Source organism: Eptesicus fuscus, chromosome 17 (assembly GCF_027574615.1).
Source record: "Eptesicus fuscus isolate TK198812 chromosome 17, DD_ASM_mEF_20220401, whole genome shotgun sequence".
In the NCBI taxonomy this organism is placed as follows: domain Eukaryota; kingdom Metazoa; phylum Chordata; class Mammalia; order Chiroptera; family Vespertilionidae; genus Eptesicus; species Eptesicus fuscus.
This window is the reverse complement of record NC_072489.1, coordinates 16,778,821-16,798,505: the sequence shown is the minus strand read 5'-3', so window position 1 is coordinate 16,798,505 and position 19,685 is coordinate 16,778,821. Positions and strand designations below refer to the sequence as shown.

General features: G+C 39.0%; 1 protein-coding gene and 1 pseudogene across 4 annotated transcripts in view; one reads left to right on the top strand and one right to left on the bottom strand.

Moving 5' to 3' along the window:
• CFAP70 (cilia and flagella associated protein 70) overlaps positions 1 to 19,685 on the bottom strand; it is a 103,441-nt gene that overhangs the window by 14,597 nt on the left and 69,159 nt on the right. Inside the window, exons 16-23 of one of the 4 annotated variants that reach the window (XM_054728738.1) lie at positions 18,925 to 19,050; positions 9,956 to 10,089; positions 9,722 to 9,837; positions 9,029 to 9,295; positions 4,382 to 4,534; positions 3,744 to 3,865; positions 2,003 to 2,155; positions 1,068 to 1,229 (exon numbers count right to left, since the gene is read on the bottom strand). In XM_054728738.1, the coding sequence (XP_054584713.1) occupies positions 1,068 to 1,229; positions 2,003 to 2,155; positions 3,744 to 3,865; positions 4,382 to 4,534; positions 9,029 to 9,295; positions 9,722 to 9,837; positions 9,956 to 10,089; positions 18,925 to 19,050 (1,233 nt within the window). The remainder of the gene's footprint in view (positions 1 to 1,067; positions 1,230 to 2,002; positions 2,156 to 3,743; positions 3,866 to 4,381; positions 4,535 to 9,028; positions 9,296 to 9,721; positions 9,838 to 9,955; positions 10,090 to 18,924; positions 19,051 to 19,685) is intronic. The other 3 variants (XM_054728739.1, XM_054728740.1, XM_054728741.1) reach the window with 3 other exon arrangements.
• LOC114232883 (elongation factor 1-alpha 1-like) lies at positions 10,842 to 12,164 on the top strand (annotated as a pseudogene).

Below are 19,685 nucleotides of genomic sequence, written 5' to 3'. Positions count from 1 at the left end.
TAAACCTATGTGAGCTTTCCTACTTAAATTATAAGGCATTGTAACTTCTTGTTGCTGTTGTTTAATTTTAAATATAAGAAAACTAGGGCCAAAACCGGTTTGGCTCAGTGGATAGAGCGTCGGCCTGCGGACTCGAGGGTCCCGGGTTCGATTCCGGTCGGGGGCATGTACCTTGGTTGCGGGCGCATCCCCAGAGGGGGGTGTGCAGGAGGCAGCTGGTTGATGTTTCTCTCTCATCGATGTTTCTAGCTCTCTATTCCTCTCTCCTCCTCTCTGTAAAAAAGCAATAAAAAAAAAATAAAATAAAAATAAAAAAAAAACTAGGTATTCTGCGGGGGCAGGCGGGAGATAGAATAAAGTAAAAAAAAACCCACAGAATCAAAAGGGCTTAGGGAGAAGGCCGATAATTGTTGAAATGGGAGGATGAGTCATGTTGGTTCATTCTACTAGTCTGTTTACTTTGTGTGTATTTGAAATTTTCCATAAAAAAACGTTTCTTTTAGAAAGCTTTGGGGTATTTCCTAAAATATGGATAGGAATTACTCAAGAGTCAGGTCAGAGTACCCTGTGAAATGGGGTTAGCCTCAGCTGAATTAAATATAATCCTTTGTGTTGAGGAGAAAGTTTGGAGGATTTATTTTGAAGCCCATAACACTTTCCATTATTAAAGCAAACTGAGAATATTTCCACTACTGCTAACAAAGAAAATTAGCTAAAATCATAACTAAAATAAAATGTATTGAGTTTTTTCATCTTTATTGTTGAAAGCATTACATAGGTCCTCTTTTTCCCCCCACTAATCTCTTCCAGCCCACAAATTTATAGAATTCTTAATAACTTTAGTGTCATAATGGTTAAAACCACAGACTAGAATGAGACTGCCTTGTTTAAATCCTGTTTCTATTAATTACTGGTTATCTGATGTTGGGCAAGCCACTTTACCTTTCAATGTAAAAGTGCCATTATCATATTTCTATTTTTAGTCCACACGGATGTTAATACTTGACTAGTCAGGTCCCAGACCATGACCTGATATATGTGGTTACTCCCCTTCCTTTGTCCCTCACCTCTTTCTCTTCCAGATAGATGTGCCCCAGTCGCAGGAAGATGAAGTGCATCTCAGAAGCATCCACTACAAAACTAATGGTTCTCTCATAGCATGCCTTGGCCTCAGCATGATCTCCTCTCAGAAAATAGAGATGGCCCTTCAGACCCCAGACGTTAGGGTTCTGAAAAAGGAAAGAACAAGTCATACGTGGGATGAGGTAGCATTTAAAAGCACATTAATGAGCTTTGTCTAACATTTAAATTTAGATTACATCTGCTTGCTTTCTTTCTTTCTTATATACATATTTTATTGTTTGTTTTTTTTTTACAGAGAGGAAGGGAGAGGGTCAAAGAGCTAGAAGCATCAATGAGAGTGAAACATCGACCAGCTGCCTCCTACACACCCCCTACCAGGGATGTGCCTGCAACCAATGTACATGCCCTTGACCGGAATCAAACCCGGGACCTTTCAGTCCGCAGACCGACGCTCTATTCACTGAGCCAAACCGGTTTCGGCTGCTTTCTTTTTCTAACGCAGTTAGAAAGAGGGCCCCATTCAGTTGCACTGGAAGAGATTCTTCTAGGTCTGCCCTCTCACTTCTATCTTGCACTTTTCAAAGCCATTTTTGTCTTTGGGGCAAATATTAAGAAAAATAGTGAAGCATACAATGATAGAGTTCACAATGAGAAAAAGAGTAGTCCAAAAAACTTGAAATAGGTAAACTATCTACGAATGAGCTGTCCTTATCTTTTTCTCTGCCCTTTGCAAAACTCATGAGTGCTTAAGAAAAACAAATGGAAGGAAATAGATGGATGAGTTAACTGACAAATGATGACACCCTCCCCCACCTCTGGTAAACAGAAATCTACCTGTGATATAGCAACATCACCTCTAAGAAAGCCTGCTCATCCCTTCTCCAAACTACACTCAAGAGGCTCTAGCAAAAGTTATTACCAGGTAGTCCATCTGGGCTGCTTGTTGAAGGCATTCCTCTACCTTGACAAAATCCTTCTTGAGAAGGTGTGTCTGAGCCAGCACCAAGTAATACTCACAGCTGGGGCCTCCTTGAGGACATAACAGCTCATGTGCAAGGACTCTGTGCACATACTGCAAAAAATCAGATTATAAGGGACATGTAAATGGTTGTGCTGTTAGTTCCATAGCTCGTATGGTTGAAGGTTCTGTTTTTGATAATAAGTAATAAGGAACACATTACAGAATGAAATGATTATCCATTTCAAAAGGTTAGAGGTGAATTATAAACATTCAGCTGGTTCCATTACCAGCTATTCACAAATGTAGACTTTTTCAAGTGAATAATCAGCAATATTATACAATGCTAATCTTGCTAGTTATCATACTAGATGGGTTTTAACTTATAATCTGTTATGCAGCAGATGAAGACACTTCATTTACATTTACACACGAGGTAACGTTTTTAGGCAGCTGTAATTGTAAGGAAATTTAAAGTGAGGCAAAACCTCCCTTTCTAAAATTCTAGACTTAGGATTTTGGAAACAGTGTGTCTGTTTCTGGCACACTCTCAAACATTTGTTAAGTTCATCAGTTTTTACGTAGAGCTATTCCTTATTTTTAGTACTATACAAGGCCTGCAAATTTGACAAAATCACACTGACTTGCTAAACAGAGGGGGAAACCCTTCTTTTCTCTCCCCTCTGCTCCTCTCTCAGCCTATAATATAGAACCTCCCACTAGTACTTATACCATTTTAGGAAATACTGAGGGGAGGCTCTACCTGCATTCTGGCTCTTTGACATGGGTGGCAGGGAGAAAGCCTGTTTCTCTATTGGGAAAGTTTAATACGGCCCACTCCCACGAGCCATCATTCTTGCCCTTTTTTGAGCATGCCCACATTCAAGTGGAGCACACACACTGCAGGATCAGGACAACTCTTTTGGCTCCTGAATTTTGCTTTCTCTCTCCTACTGCTTGCTTCATGGATATATTTCTTGTTTCCCATGTGGTAAATAGACCTTTTAAGGTGCTCTTCTCTGGGAGGGGGCTGCCATTCTCCAGCTGTTCCACTGGTGACAGCATGGGTAAGTCAAATCTGGAACTAGTCACATCTCCAGCTCAATTTGTTTGTTTGTTTCTTTGTGAATCCTCACCCGAGGATATTTTTTACCTTGACTTTTAGTGAGAGTGGAAGGGAGGGGAGAGACACAGAGAGAGAAACATTGATGTGAGAGACACACATTGATTATGGTTGCCTCTTGCACCTGCCCCAACGAGGGCAGAGATTGAGCCCTTGATTGGAATCGAGCCCTTGACCCTCAGTCCGAGGGCCAACGCTCTAACCACTGAGCAAACCGGCTAGGGCCAGTTCAGTTTTACCAATAACATTTTTAAATATTTCTATCCCCCATTTAGCACTGTGTATCTGTTCCTGTTGGTTCAGAACCTGAAAGGGAAGAAGGATATGCTGAGGTGCCTGTGAACCCCCAACACTCACATAACATGAATCCCTATAATAAAGTGAAATCAGTCTACATATGACACAGAGTCTAAATTTGCTCTGCTGGTATTCCACAGGGAGCAGTCTTGCAGTGAAGTCTCAAAAGCATATTTGATTTCTGTGTCATACACATTTAAGCCTGCAAAGATACCATTATGAATTGAATAGGTAGCTCATTAAAATCTTTCCATTAACTTGCTCTTTTCCAAATATTCTGACCTGCACAGCATTGACCTTCATCAAGAAGCGTATGGTCTCCATGAAGATGGTGGTAGGAGTTTGAGAAACACTATAATGGGTAGGATGCAGAAACATCGATGAATCCAGACATTTTGATGCTTCTGAAGATATATTAAAAGAATAGATGATTAGATGTAAAGGAAAAATGTACGAAGCTCAGACATACTAATGTCGCAGGGAGAGTATTCTAATCTAATATATGAGGGAGGTTGTAATCTGGAAAGCAATAGGTTGCTCCATATCGATGGAACCCAAAGAGGAGATCTCAAAGGTTCTTAAGGTTAGTCTATGGTGTTTCCAAATGAAGTCACAACCAAATAAAAGGATTTTTACAAGTATTCAGATCTTCCCTAATGTGAAACACAATCTACAAATATTCTAAAAATCATTGTTAGAAAATCATAGGTGTGTAGTTGGCTACTTTCTGAGCTAAATGTAAATCCTGGTTTATTGAAAGAGTTGAATTTCAGAGCCTAGCCTCATATGAAGGCACTTAGGTAAAATGACAGATAAATAATCAACTTCAAACAAGTTAAAAAGTGCCATTTTGGTAATCATAGGGTTTTTCATTCTTGTCTATATTCCTCTTTTGATTGGAAATCTTTATTCCTAATTACCTCTTTTTAATGTCTCCTTGGGAAATAAGTTGGATGATTTTTGATTGATTGCTGGATCCTGAGGTGGTACAGACAAAATTGGTTCTGTTTGTGACTGCAGTTTGGAGGATTCTTCAAGAAATCCATCTAGAAGAGAAAACGGAGCTCCTGGTCCTAAATAGATTAATTTTAATAAAGGAAAAAAACACAACGTCTTGCTATATTGAATGTTAAAAGATTATTACAGAAGATAAAATACAATTAATTTTCAAATCATAAAAAACATTCCTGAAATATTGCATGGACAGACTTGTTTTCCAGACTTTTTATATTTCTGAATAACTTAAAGAGTACAAGCTAAACTGATAGTACAGCTTCTATCATTATAACTCCTAGTAAACTCCTACTGGTAGCCAAAGTCATAATAATGTCAAACAGATAACTCTTACAAAAGTTACTTGTTAAATCCAGATTCTCAAAAATCCAGATGAGCCAGGCCAGTGTGCCTCAGTGGTTGAGGGTCAACCCAGGAACCAACAGGTCACCGTTTCGATTCCCAGTCAGGGTACATGCCTGGGTTTTAGGCTCGATCCCCAGAGCGGGGCATGCACGAGGCAGGTGATTGATGAAGTTTCTCATCAATGTTTCTATCTCTCTATCCCTCTCTCTTCCTCCCTCTCTAAAAAATAAATAAATAAATACTTATTTTAAAAATTAAAAAATAAAAAGCAATGCCAGGTAGGAAAAGAACAGTGCCAACTGGCTCCAATTAGAAGAGGTCACTCACCTAGAGCAAAAGATATGGCTTTGAAAAATAGGTAGAACAATAGATAGAGAGGGAAAAGCATTCAAGGCTGGGGGCAAGCCACTGGCAAAAGCATGGAAGTAATGAGCTCATTTATTTTACTGGATATTGAGGAAATTAAGGAAAAGGCAGTTTGGGGCTACACTTTTGATTTGACATTTGAATGCTAGGATGTTTCTCATATAGGCAAAAGCAGAGGGTTACAAAGAAGAGTATAGAGCAGAAAAATTAGCTAAAACTAGTATTTTATGACGACTACTCTAACAGTGCAATGTAGCAAGGAGAGAGAAAGTGTGGATGGAGACAAAGGTTGTTACAACAGTGTGGACATTTGGTAATAGAAAGATGCAAGAAGCATTTTGAAAGAGAACCAACTTGTCTCAGGAATTACCCTGATACAGAGAGGTGGGAAGCTCAAGCAAGGAAGGAGGAACAGGGATGAGAACATGAACTTGGGTGCCTAATGTAAGGATGTAGAATCAATTTAGAAGATAAGGAGTTGAGTTTCCTAGTAGAATAATCCAGCTGCTGGTTTCTGGAGGAATGTCAGTGTTAAAGATAGACATTTGAGAGTTTTCAGTAGTGAAATAGAAACCCTGAGGGCAGGTGTATTATTGGGAAATGATTATATCTAATGCGTGTGATAAGAAAGAGAAGCTAACAAAGGAAACCCAAACTGTCAGAGATGTAGGAGGCAATCCGACAAGTATTTTAGGAAGTAGAGTGGTTAAATCACCTAAGGGTAAGTGATGATCTTAATGAAAAACTTGTTAATATTAAGCTTTTCTGAGGTGTAATTTACATATTATAAAGTGTTCACTTTTAGGTATATATTTCAGTGTGTTTTAACAAATACATATACTATGTAATCACTATCACAATCAACATATAAGAGATTATAATGTCCCAAAAAGCTCCCATGTGCTCTTTGCAGATAGTCCCCAACTCCCAGCCCTAGGCCACCACTGATCTGCTTTCTATATAGGTCAGTTTTGCTTTTTCTAGAATTTAATTTAAATGAAATCATACAGTATGTACTCTTTTGCATCTGCCTTATTCACTTAGCATAATGCTTTTGAGATTCATCCATGTTGTTTATTTTTATTGCTGAGTGGTTTTTTATTATGTGGTTATAAGTAACTTTATTGACCATTCACTTATCTTTAGGTGACTGGGTTGTTTCCAGTTTTTGCCTACTATAAATAAATCTGTTATGAACATTTGTGTATAAATCTTTGCAAGGACATGTTTCCATTTCTCTTGGGTAAATACCTAGAAGTGAAATTGCTGGCATATGTATGTTTAACTTTAAAAAATATGTTTCATTGATTTAGAGAGAAAGGAAGGGAGAGGGAGAGTAGAGAGAGAGAAACATCAATGTGAGAGAGAAACATCAATCAGCTGCCTCCCATACACACCCCAATAGGGGATTCTTCCTGCAACCTGGGTATGTGCCCCAACTGGGAACAAACTGGCAATCCTTTGGTACACAGGATGATGCTCAACCAAGTGAGCCATACCGGCCAGGGCTGTTTAACTTTATTTTAAAACTGCCTGGTTGGCTTCTTGGGAGAAGTGTCTGTTCAGGTCCGTTGCTCATTTTTAAATTGGATTGTTTTGTTTTTGATATTCAGTTGTATAAGTTCTTTATATATTTTGGATATTAAGGCCTTATCAGAGGTGCAAATATCTTTGCAAATATCATCTCCCATTTGGTTGGTTGCCTTTTTGTTTCATTGATGGTTTCTTTTGCTGTATATATTTTTAGTTTGATATAGTCCCATTTATTTATTTTTGCTTTTGCTTCCCTTGCTTTTGAGGTCAAATTAATAAAATCCTTCCTAAGACCAAGGTCCATAAATTTAGTACCTATGTTTTCTTCTATGTAATTTATTATTTCAGGTCTTATATTTGGGTCTTTGGTCCATTTTGAGTTCATTATTTTTGTATATGATAACAAGTAGCAGTCTAGTTTCAGTCTTTTGCACACAGCTTTCCAGTTTTCCCAGCACCATTTATTTTTTTTCTAATTAAGCAAATTTATTCTGTTTATATAAAAGGCTAAGTTGACTTGCACATGTGTGATACATATAAAGTTCTCACTGGCGCCAATCGCATGCGTGTGTTTCAATTGGTCATTGTTGATTATGAATTTGGTTGACATTTCTATTATAGAGAAAGGGCAAGTAGCGATATTAAAATATTTCTTCTAATTTTTTTTTATTGTTTAAAGTGTTACATATATTAGTATATATATCTCCTTTTTTTTTCCCGATTGACCTTCCCCCAGCCTCCCCTACCCGCTGTTGCATGCCCTTATGTCCATTGGTGTGCTTATATGCATGCATACAAGTCCTTCGGTTGATCTCTTTCCCCCCCTTCCCAACACTCCCCAGCCTTCCCACTGTAATTTGACAGTCTGTTCGATGCTTTACTGCCTTTGTATCTATCTTTTTGTTCATCAGGTTATAATGTTCTTTATTTTCCATAAATGAGTGAGATCATGTGGTATTTTTCTTTCATTGCTTGGATAATTTCACTTAACATAATGCTCTCCAGATCCATCCATGCTGCTGCAAATGGTAAGAATTCCTTCTTTTTTATAACAGTGTAGTATTCCATTGTGTAGATGTACCATAGTTTTCTAGTTTTCTAATCCAGCACCATTTATTGAAGAGGCTTTCTTTTCTCCATTATATGTTTTTGGCTCCTTTGTTAACAATTACTTGCCCAAGTACATGTGGGGGGAGGGTGGGAGGTAATCAACTAAATACCTTGTATGCATATATACATAACCTCTGGACGCTGACAGGGGGGGGTGAGGGCCTGGAGGTGGGGGGCGGGGCTGGGATGTAGGAGGTCTATGGGGGAAAAAAGAGGACATATGTAATACTTTCAACAATAAAGGTTAAAACCATAAAATAAAACAAGACTCATACTGCCTAAAAGAGACTCACTTCAAATCTAAAGGCACACAGACTGAAAGTAAAGGGATGAAAAAAGATATTTCATGCAAACGAAAATGAAAACAAAAAAAGCTGAGGTAGCAATATTTATATCAGACAAAATAGACTTGTATTACAAGAGTCATATAAGCATAACCAATGGACAGAGATAGCAGGGGGATGAGGGCATGTATGGGAGTGGGGTGGGGGACATTGGAGGGATATGGACACATATGTAATACCTTAATCATTAAAAAAAAAAAAACATGAAAAAAGAAAAGAAAAGAAAGCCCTGGTGGAGTTGCTCAGTGTTTAGAGTGGATCATGGGTTTGATTCCCAGTCAATGACATGTATCTGGGTTACAGGTTTGATTCCGGACAGGTCAAGGTGCATGCGGGAGGCAACTGATTGATGTTTCTCTCTCACATCAATGTTCCTCTCTCTCTTCCTCTCTCTCTCTCCCTCCCTCTCTATCTCTCTCTCCCCTCCTCTCTCTCTAAAAATCAATGGAAAAATCCTCAGGTGACGATTAAAAAAAAAGAACAAGAAAAAAGGGAGTGTACAAATAAATTTAAGAATCACAAGAGAGGGACCTTACATATTGGGGAAGAGAGTGAGGTGGGGGAAATTTACTCTGCTAGAACGATTCTCCTTTTAGGGGTGCACAGGGACAGTAAGTTATCTAAGATTTTTTTAAAAAACTGAATAACAACAGTAAAAGTTTCAGACTTTCAATCACATGAATGGGGAAATATTGTGGAAGATTTTTCCCTGGTATCCCTGTAACAACTCCAAATTCCACCTATTTTTTTCATTTCACAAATATTCACTGAGTACCTACTATGTGCCTGCTTCGGTTCATAAGGCCAGTAATCTTTTTCCAACAGCCACTAATAATTTCCATTCGTTGGTCCTACCTGCTTGGGATTCCACCTTGGCTGCTATTGTAGAAGAACCACTAGCGATTCCCCAAGGTCCTAAACTGGACTCTGCTTTCACTCCCTCTTCAACGTGCTGCTCCACAGTACCGGCGCTCTTCTGCATGGACAATCTGGTTGCACCGTCCAAGTTGGCAGTGCTCTTGGTTACTTGTGCCTGGAGCATTCGTGCCTGAAGCTGTTTGAAGGCCTCGTGAAATGCCATTTCCATTCGAATATCATTGTTTTGAATTTCATAGTATAAACCTGAAGAAAGAAAGATGCTGAAAATAAATGTGACTAATTTGCCACCATCAGCTACTAGGAATTGTAATATTTCATTCACATTTCCCACATTTTTACCAAAGTTTAAGAACTACATGAAGAGTGATTAAAGAGTGGGCAGATAGCCCTAGCTGGTTTGGCTCAGTGGATAGAGTGTTGGCCTCCTGAAGGGTCCCGGGTTTGATTCCGGTCAAGTGCACATGCCCAGATTGCAGGTTCCATCTCCAGTAGGGGGCATGCAGGAGGCAGCCAATCAATGATTCTCTCTCATCATTGATGTTTCTATCTCACTCTCCCTCTCCCTTCCTCTCTGAAATCAATAAAAAAATATATATATTTTTAAAAGAGTGGGAAGACAAAGGGGGAATCTAATAATGGAATAAAATCACATTCAGGAAAATATCATACCAAGTAAAGTCCAGGCTACAACGCTGGTTGGTTCCAAGCAAGTAGCATCCTCAAAGAAAATTTCTGCCTGTTCATAGTTCTCCATCAGGACAGCCAGGACACCGCACAGCAACAAGCTGAGAAGAGAACACTAACATGATTAACAACATGGGCCCATGTCAGTCATGGAATCAAGACAACTTCATATAGAAGCTTATCTGCTCCCACTCATTCCCCATCTCCCTTCACCCATACCTGTGGATATGACTCTGGTTGAGGGAAAGGGCTTTCCGAAAACACTCCTGTGCTTTGATGTTGTCCTCAGTTAGGAGGCAGAAGGCACCATAGTCCAGCCAGTGTTCCAGGTTCTGGGGCTCACGAACCAACCTCTACCACATGAAATATCAGAAGGACCAAGGATATTGTGATACTATGTCATATTTTTTAATGCACATAACATCACCCAGAAGCACTCCATAAATATTATAAGCTCTATGAAAGCAGAAACTATGACTTCTTTTTTTGTTTACCACTGAATTCTGAATGCCTAGTACAGTCAATGTTCTGGCTTATAGTAAAGTCAGTAAATATTTATTAAAATAATCTAAAAATTGATTACTTTCTAGTGTTAGTGTCTAGTCACTATAAGCTCATCCAATTACTTGGAAGACTAAAGATCAATTTTATGTTTTAAAAATTCGTATATAACCATCTTTGTCATAGTCTTGAGATGGCAAATGTAAGTTTATCTATAAATTTGTTTTAAAAAAGCACCTCAACATAAGTGAAAACTACAAAACATTGCTGAAAGAAGTTAAAGCAGACATAAATAAATGGAAATACATCCCACATTCATAGATTGGAAGACTAATAAGATGTCAATACTGCCCAAATCAATTTACATATGCAATCTCTATCGAAATCCTAATTTTTCTTTTGCAGAAATAGAAAAAGCTGTCCTAAAATTCATTTGGAATGTCAAGGAAACTGAATAGCCAAAACAATCTTTAAAAAGAAAAACAAAACTGGAGGACTTATACTTCCTGATTTCAAAACTTACAAAGCTACAGCTTTTTCCCCCACAACAGGTTTGCTGCCAGAACACAGGTGTTGTGAAAACCACCACTAAATCTAAACCAAAATGGGAAAGTAAAAGACTCACATCAACATCGTCATCATTGGATAAGTCTACCACTACTGGCCATCTGATCTACAAATGTGGTGGAATTGACAAAAGAACCATCGAAAGATTTGAGGAGGCTACTGAGATGGACAAATTGAAAGCTAGACGTGAGTGTGATGTCACCATTGACATCTTCCTGTACAAATACAGGACCAGCAAGTATTATGTAACCATCATTCATGCCCCAGGACAAAGATACTTTATCAAAAATATGATTACAGGTACATCTTGGGCTGACTGTGCTGTCCTAATTTGTTGCTGCTGGATTTGTGAATTTGAAGCAAGTACCTCCAAGAATGGGGCCGCCCTATGAGCATGCCCTTCTGGCTTACACACTGGATGTGAAACAACTAATTGTTGTTGTTAATAAAATGGATTCCATTGAGCCACCCTACAGCCAGAAGAGATACAATAGAATTGTTAAAGAAGTCAGCACCTACATTAAGAAAATTGGCTACAAACTTGACACAGTAGCATTTGTGCCAATTTCTGGTTGGAATGGTGACAACATGCTGGAGCCAAGTGCTAACATGGCTTGATTAAAGGGATGGAAAGTCACTTGTAAAGATGGCAATGCCAGTAGAACCACGCTGCTTGAAGCCCTGAATTGCATCCTGCCACTAACTCGTCCAACTGACAAGCACCGGAGTCTACCCCTCAAGGACTTCACAAAATTGGTGGTATTGGTACTGTTCCTGTAGGCTGAATGCAGACTGGCGTTCTCCAACCCAGCATGGTGATCATCTTTGCTCTAGTCAACGTTACAACTGAAGTAAAATCTGTAGAAATGCGCCATGAACTTTTGAGTAAAACTCTTCCTGGGGACAATGTGGGCTTCAATGTCAAGAACATATTTGTCAAATATGTTTGTCATGGCAATGTGGCTGGTGATAGCAAAAATGACCACCAATGTAAGCAGCTGCCTTCACTGCTCAGGTGATTATCCTGAACCATCCAGGCCAAATCAGTGCTGGATATACATCTGTGCTGGATTGTCACACAGCTCATATTGCTTGCAAATTTCCTGAGCTGAAGGAGAAGACTGATCATCATTCGGGGAAAAAGCTGGAAGATGGCCCAAAGTTTTTGAAATCTGCCATCAGCAATATGGTTCCTGGCAAGCCCATGTATGGTGAGAGCTTCTCTGACTATTCTCCTCTGGGCTGTTTTGCTGTTTGTGACATGAGACAACCAGTTGCTGTGGGTTTCAGCAAAGCAGTGGATTGGCAATGTCACTGTCTGCCCAGAAGACTCGGAAGGCTAAATGAATATTATTCCTAATAATTGCCACACCTGTCTTAATCAGTGGTGGAAGAATGGTCTCAGAACTGTTTCTCAATTGGTTATTTAAGTTTAATAGTAAGAGACTGGTTAATGATTGCAATGCATCATAAAACCTTCAGTAGGAAAAGAGAATGTTTTAGGGACCATTTGGGTTGTGTGTGTGTGTGTGTGTGTGTGTGTGTGTGTGTGTGTGTGTGTGGCAGTTTTTAAGTTATTCAGGGTTTGGTTTTTGTTTGTTTGTTTGTTTTTGAGAGAGAGAGAGAGAGAGAGAGAGAGAGAGAAGAGAGAGAGAAGAAGGGAGGGGGATAGGTAGAAACATCAGTGAGAAACATCCATCAGTTGCCTCCTGCATACCCCTTTATTGGAGATGGAGCCCATAACCCGGGCATGTGCCTTGACTGGGAATTGAACCAGTGACCTCTTGGTCCATGGATCAACACTCAACCACTGAGTCACACCAGCCTGGCAAGTTATTCATTTTTTTAAAATATATTTTCATTTATTTCAGAGAGAAAGGGAGAGGGAAAGAGAGATAGAAACGTCAATGATGAGAGAGAATCGTTGATTGACTGCCTCCTGAACACCTCCCACTGGGGATTGAGCCAGCAACCCAGGCATATGCCCTTGACTGGAATCAAACCTGGAACCCTTTAGTCCACAGGCTGACACTCTATCCACTGAGCCAAACCAGCTAGGGCTAGTTTTTAAAATCACTACTTTTCAATAGAAACAACTTGACCAAAAATCTGTCACAGAATTTTGAGACCCATTAAAACAAAGTTTAATGAGGAAAAGAAATTACAAAGCTATAGTAACCAGTCTGGTACTGGTATAAAGACACACATTTAGATCAATAGAATAGAACAGAGAGCCCAGAAATAAACCATTGCGTATATGGTCAAACTATTTTTTATAAAGGTGCCAAGACCATTCAATAGGGAAAGGGCAGTCTTCAACAAATGGTGCTAGAAAACTGGATATCTACATACAAAGGAATCAAGTTGTACCTGACATTACCTAATACTGCATACAAAATAATATAACTCAAAATGGATCAAAGACCTAAACATAAGACCTAAAACTATAAATCTTTGAGAAGAAAACTTAGGACAAGAGCTCCATGACATTGGACTTGGCAATGATTTATTGGCTATGATACCAAAGGCACAGGCCATGAAAGAAAAAATAGACAAATTGGACTTTACTACAAAAAAACTTTTGTACATCAAAAGAAACTACCAACAGAGTAAAAACATAACTCAGAGTGGTTTGGGGAGAATGAGAAAAATATTTGCAAATTATATATTTGGTAAGGGGTTAATATTCAGAATACTGTATATAAAGAATTCCTAAAACTCAACAAGAAAATATTAAACAACGTGACTCAAAAATGGGCAATAAATATTTTTGAATAAATATTTTCCCAAAGATCTACAAATGGCCATAAAACATAGGAAGAGATCCTCCACATCATTAGTCATCAAGGAATCAAACCACAATGAAATATCAGCTCTCACCCATTGGGATAGCCACTATCAACAAAACAGAAATAACAACTGTTGATGAGGAGGTGGAAAAATTAGAAGTCTTGTACAATGCTGGAATGTAAAATGGTGCAGCCACTTTGGAAAACAACAAGGTAGTTCCTCATAAAATTAAAAATAAAATAAAATATGATACAGCAATCCCACTTCTGTGTATATACCGATGAGAATTGAAAGCAGAGTTTCAAAGAGACATTTGTACATCCATGTTCATAGTAGCATTATTCATAATAGCTAAAAGATACAAGCAACTCAAGTGTCCATTGACAGATGAATAGATAAGCAAAATGTAGTATATACAAAAATGGAATATTACTTAGCCCTAAAAAGGAAGGAAATTCTGACATATACTTCAACATAGATGAACCCTTGAGGGCATATACTGAGTAAAAAAAGCCACTCACAATGGGACATAACAATTTATTCAGATAGACTGGTGTTTTAAACTTGTTGTAGTCTAATTTTCCTATCAATTAATTTTAAAAAATATTTCCTCTTGAAAAAAATCATAAATGTGAAAAGATGTTCAAAGTCACTAATCATTAGAAAAATGCAAAGTCACAATGAGATACTACTTCAACCCATGAGAATGACTATAATTTTTTTAAACGATGGATAATAACAAGCATTAGGGAGAATATAGAGAAAATGAAACCTACATCCATTGCTGGTGGAAATGTAAAATATTAGTACAGCTTTTTGGAAAACAGTTAGGCACTTCCTCAAAAGTTAAGCATAGAGCCCTAGCTGGTTTGGCTCAGTGGGTAGAGCATTGGCCTGTGGACTGGAGGGTCCTGGGTTCGATTCCAGTCAAGGGCACATGCTCGGGTTGCGGGCTCGATCCCCAGTGGGGGAAATGCAGGAGGCAGCCAACCAATGATTCTCTCTCATCATTGATGTTCCTATCTCCCTCTCCCTCTCCCTTCCTCTCTGAAATCAATAAAAATATATTAAAAAAAAAGAAAAAGTTAAGCATAGAGCTACCATATGACCTAGCAATTCCAATCCTTAGTATATACTCAAGAGAATTGAATACATTCATACAAAAACTTATATTCATGAATTTATACATGAATGCCCATAACAGCATCCTATCTAATAATAGACAAATATGCAAATTGACCATACCTCCGACACACCCACAAGCCATGCCACAAGCCACGCCCACCATCCAATCAGAGCGAGCATGCAAATTAACCCAAACCAAGATGGCTACAGCCACAGAGAGCAAGGTTTCCTAGGTAACAGAGGAAGCCAAGCTTTCCGCCTGCCCTTGCCAGGCCTAAGCCTCCACTCAAGCTACAAAGTTTCAATTATAGAAGGTAAACAAATTCAAACAAATGGCGGCAGAATGGAGCTTGAGAGAGCAGGCCAGGGTTGCCTCCGGCAACAGGGGAAGCAAAGCTTTCCGCACACCCTGGCCGGGCCCACCCGCTTAAGGCAACAAAGTTTCAATTATAACCCCAACACAAACGGCTGCCGGCCTCGGAGGGAGCCCCAGGCTTGGCTCCGCTCCAGGCTACAAAGTTTCAATTGTAGAAGGAAAATAAATTCCAGATACCAGGGCCTCTGCTTGGGTTGCCAGGGGGCATGGCCGGCCTGCAAACCACCACAGGCCCCTCGCTCAGGCTGCCCCACACCCCAAAGGAACCCCCACCTGATCTGGGACGCCCTTCAGGGCAAACCAGCTGGCCCCCACCCCTGTACCAGGCCTCTATCCTATCTAATAAAAGAGTAATCTGCAGATTGATCATCACTGCAACACACAATATAGCTGCCCCCATGTGGTCAAAGATCCTGCCCCCATGTGGACATAAGATGTCCACCACAAGATGGCCAGCAGGAGAGGGCAGGCACCCAGCCTGCAAGGGAGGGCAGTTGAGAAGGATCAGGCCTGCAAGGGAGGGCAGTTGAGAGGGACCAGGCCTGCAAGGGAGGGCAGTTGAGAGGGACCAGGCCTGCAAGGGAGGGCAGTTGGAGGTGATCAACCCTGAAGGAGAGGGCAGTTAGGAGTGACCAGGCCGGCAGAGGAGGGAAGTTGGGGGCAAACAGGCTAGCAGTGGAGTGGTTAGGGGGTGATCAGGCTGGCAGGCAGAAGCGGTTAGGGGCAATCAGGCAGGCAGGCAGGCAAGCAGTTGGGAGCCAGCAGTCCTGGATTGTGAGAGGGATGTCCGAATGCCTGTTTAGGCCCGTCGGACATCCCTTAAGGGGTCCCAGATTGGAGAGGGTACAGGCTGGGCTGAGGGACAACCCCCCCTCTGTGCACGAATTTCGTGCACCGGGCCTCTAGTTATTCATAATAGCCAAAAAGTAGAAACCAGTCAAATGCCATCAATAATGAGGGAAGAAACAAAATGTGTTATATCTATACAATGGGATATTATTCAGCCATAAAAAGGAATAAAATACTAATACATGCTACAACACGAATGACCACAAAAAAATTAAGCTAAATGGCCCTGGCCAGTATCCTCAGTGGTTAGAGCATTGGCCCACACACTGAAGGGTCCTGGGTTCAATTACCAATCAAGGGCACACACCTGGGTTGCAAGTGCTCCCTGCCCCTGGGTCAGGGCACAAGCAGGAGGCAACCAGTTGATGTGGCTCTCTCCCTCCCTCCCTCCTTCCCTTCCTCTCTCCATCTCTCCCTTGCTCCCTACCACTCTCTCTAAAAAAGCAATGGAAAAAAATATCCTCAGGTGAGGGTTAACAAAACAAACAAACAAAATTATGCTGAGTAAAAGGTAGTTACAGAATACTTCCTATTACATGATCCCATTTATATAAACTGTCTATAGTAGATAAATCTGTATATAAAGTAAACAGTGGTTGCCTCAGACTGAGGGTGAAAAGGAATGAGGAGTGACTATTAATGGGCACAGGACTTCTTTTGGGGTGATGCAAATTCTCTAAAATTAGATTGTGGTATTGCTGTGAACCCAAAACTTCTTTAAAAAGTCTATCAAAAGTACAACATTGGGAATATAATCAATAATATTGCTATATATGGTTCAGGTGCATACTGGAAATATCAGGGGAAACACTTTGTAAAGTATATGATTATCTAATCACTATGTTGTACATCTGAAACCAATGCAAAATAATACTGAAACTAAACTGTAATTGGAAATTTTAAAAATAAAAATTTTTAAAGATAAAAATAATGAAAAAAAGTCTTAAAATTAGATTGTGGTAATGGTTGCACAACTCTGTAAATACAGTATAGAAAATATGATTATATACTTTAAATGGGTGAATGTTATGGCAGGTGAATTATACCTCGATAATTAAATAAATATAAATGAAGATTTCAGACCATTTTTTTCATATGTTTATTCAGCTCATGAGGCATGTGGTAGGCAGTACTAACAGAACTAGAGAACTCAATTGTCATTCATAACACCTGTAAGGGCTCAGTAAATGTTTGCTGAATTTGTTGAATACAGGTGGGTTTTTAAAGACTTATTTACAAGAAATTAGTATTTTTTCTTTTGATATACATTTCTATGAATTTTAACACATGCATACCTTCTTGTTGCCTTTAGCGAAATCAAAATACAGAACAGTTCCACCACCCAAGAAAACTTCCTCATGCTATCTTTTTTTTTTTTTTAAATATATTTTATTGATTTTTTACAGAGAGGAAGAGAGAGGGATAGAGAGTTAGAAACATCGATGAGAGAGAACCATCGATCAGCTGCCTCTTGCACACCCCCTACTGGGGATGTGCCCGCAACCAAGGCACATGCCCTTGACCAGAATCGAACCTGGGACCCTTGAGTCCAAAGGCCGACGCTCTATCCATTGAGCCAAACTGGTCTCAGCCTCATGCTATCTTTTTATAGACTTCTTTTCCCCTACCCATAACCTCTGGCAACCATAATCTATTATCCATCATAGCTTTATCTTTTTAAGAATGTCATATAAATGGAACCATACAGTATGTAGTAACCTCTGGCACTGACTTTTTTCACTTGGATAATGCCTTTAAAATCCATCCAAGTTGTTGTGTGTCTCCGTTGTTCATTTCTTTTATTGCTGAGTAGTGTTTCATTATATGGATAGATCAATAGTTTGTTTATCCATTCACCCTTTGAAAAACATTTGAGTTGTTTCTGGTTTGGGCAGTTATGACTAGAGCTACTATAAGCATTTGTGCACATAAGATTTCCAGGAATGGGTTATATGATAAGTTTACAAGAGAGTACAAAACTATTTTCCAGAGTGGCTGTATCATTATTCATTTCCTCTAGCAAAGTATGAGGTTTCAGTTGCTTTTTGTTCTCACCAGTACCTGGTATTGTCAGCACTTTTCACTTTAGTTATTCTAATAAATATGCAGTGGGATCTCATTCTGGTTTTAATTTGCATTGAACATCTTTTCATGTTCTTATTTAGCATACTTAATTCCTCCTTAGCAAAGTGTCTGTTCAATTCCTTTGCCCATTTTTATTTGGTTGTTTTTCTATTATTGAGTCTTGAGGTTCTTAATATTCTGGAAACAAATCCTTTGTCAGATATATGTTTTGTAGATATTTTCTTTTAGTCTGTACCTTTTCTTTTTTTTTTTCTTAACAGTGTTTCTCACAGAGCATATGTTTTTAATTTTTATGAAGTTCCATTTATCAATTTAAAAAATCATGCTTTGTGTCATGTCTAACAATTCCTTACCTAACTTCAGGTCATGAAGATTTTCTCCTAAAAGTTTCCTAGTTTTATATTTTACATTCAGATCTACAATCTATTTTCGGTTGATTTTTTAAAATATGTTTTAACTGAAATTAGAGAGAGAAAGGGAGAGGGAGAAAGGGAGAAACATCGATTGATTGCCTCCTGCAAGCCCCCTACTGGGGACTGGGAATTTAACCAGCGACCTCCTGGTGCGTAAGCCACACCAGCCAAGCTTCAGCTGATTTTTATAGAATGTTTGAGGTTTAGGTCAAATGTTTGTTTGTTTATTTTTTGCATATGATTACCAACTGTTCTAACACCATTTTTTGAAAAGACTATACTTTGTCCATTTAATTTCTTTTACACTTTTGTCAAAAATATAATAACCTTATGTGTGTGGACCTATTTTTGGACTCTGTTTTATTGATCTATGTGTCTATCCTTTCACTAATCAAGTTGGATTTTAAATAATAAAATACTACTATTTACTATACCCATATTGTACAAATAACAGTAACAACAACCACTGGGAAGATGTTTACCTCTTCATAATATACTGCTGCCATTTCAAAGTCCTCATTGACTTCTGCTTCAAATGCAAAGAGTCGAAGCTGTTCGCTACTCTTATGAATGGTTGGGACAGCACCTTGGATGTCATCTGGCATGATCTTGTCAACATCAAAATGTTAATCAGACAAAATAAAACAATTAAAAGTAGAGAAGTTTTAGAAATATAAACCAGATGTGAGACTCCAGTCATGAGGTCTAAAATGATATTGAGGTTTCTTACGTCTTGCCAGTACAGTAAAAGAGTAAAGAATGAACCAAGAGAGAAATATCAATGGTGAAAGAGAAGCTCTTGTATCTAAATACCAACAGTTTGAGCTCATGGAAATGAATAAAAATTACTGCTCTCCTCAGTCCTCAGGGTAGTCACTATCCCTAAGCAAGTTGCCTCTGACCTCAAACAGATTTCTTTATTTTCTCTGGTGTATGGAAAATTATTATCATTTTCAGGTGCCATGATATGAAAAAGGTTGACACATACTAACTAAGGTCTTCAAATATCAAGAAAACAGGAGATAAAGGTTAAAGCTTTGGAAGCTTTTAGTGGGATAGATATACAGATGGACTCTACAAAGGATACATTATAGAAACAGCCAGAAAGGTAGGAGGGCACCAAGAAAAATAATATATTCTATACACCCAGATAGAAAAGCAAGTCTGGTGTATTAAGTAATATCCTGGATGAGAAACTTTGGCCAAGGAAGACACCCCAAAATTCTTTAATTAGAAGTCAAAA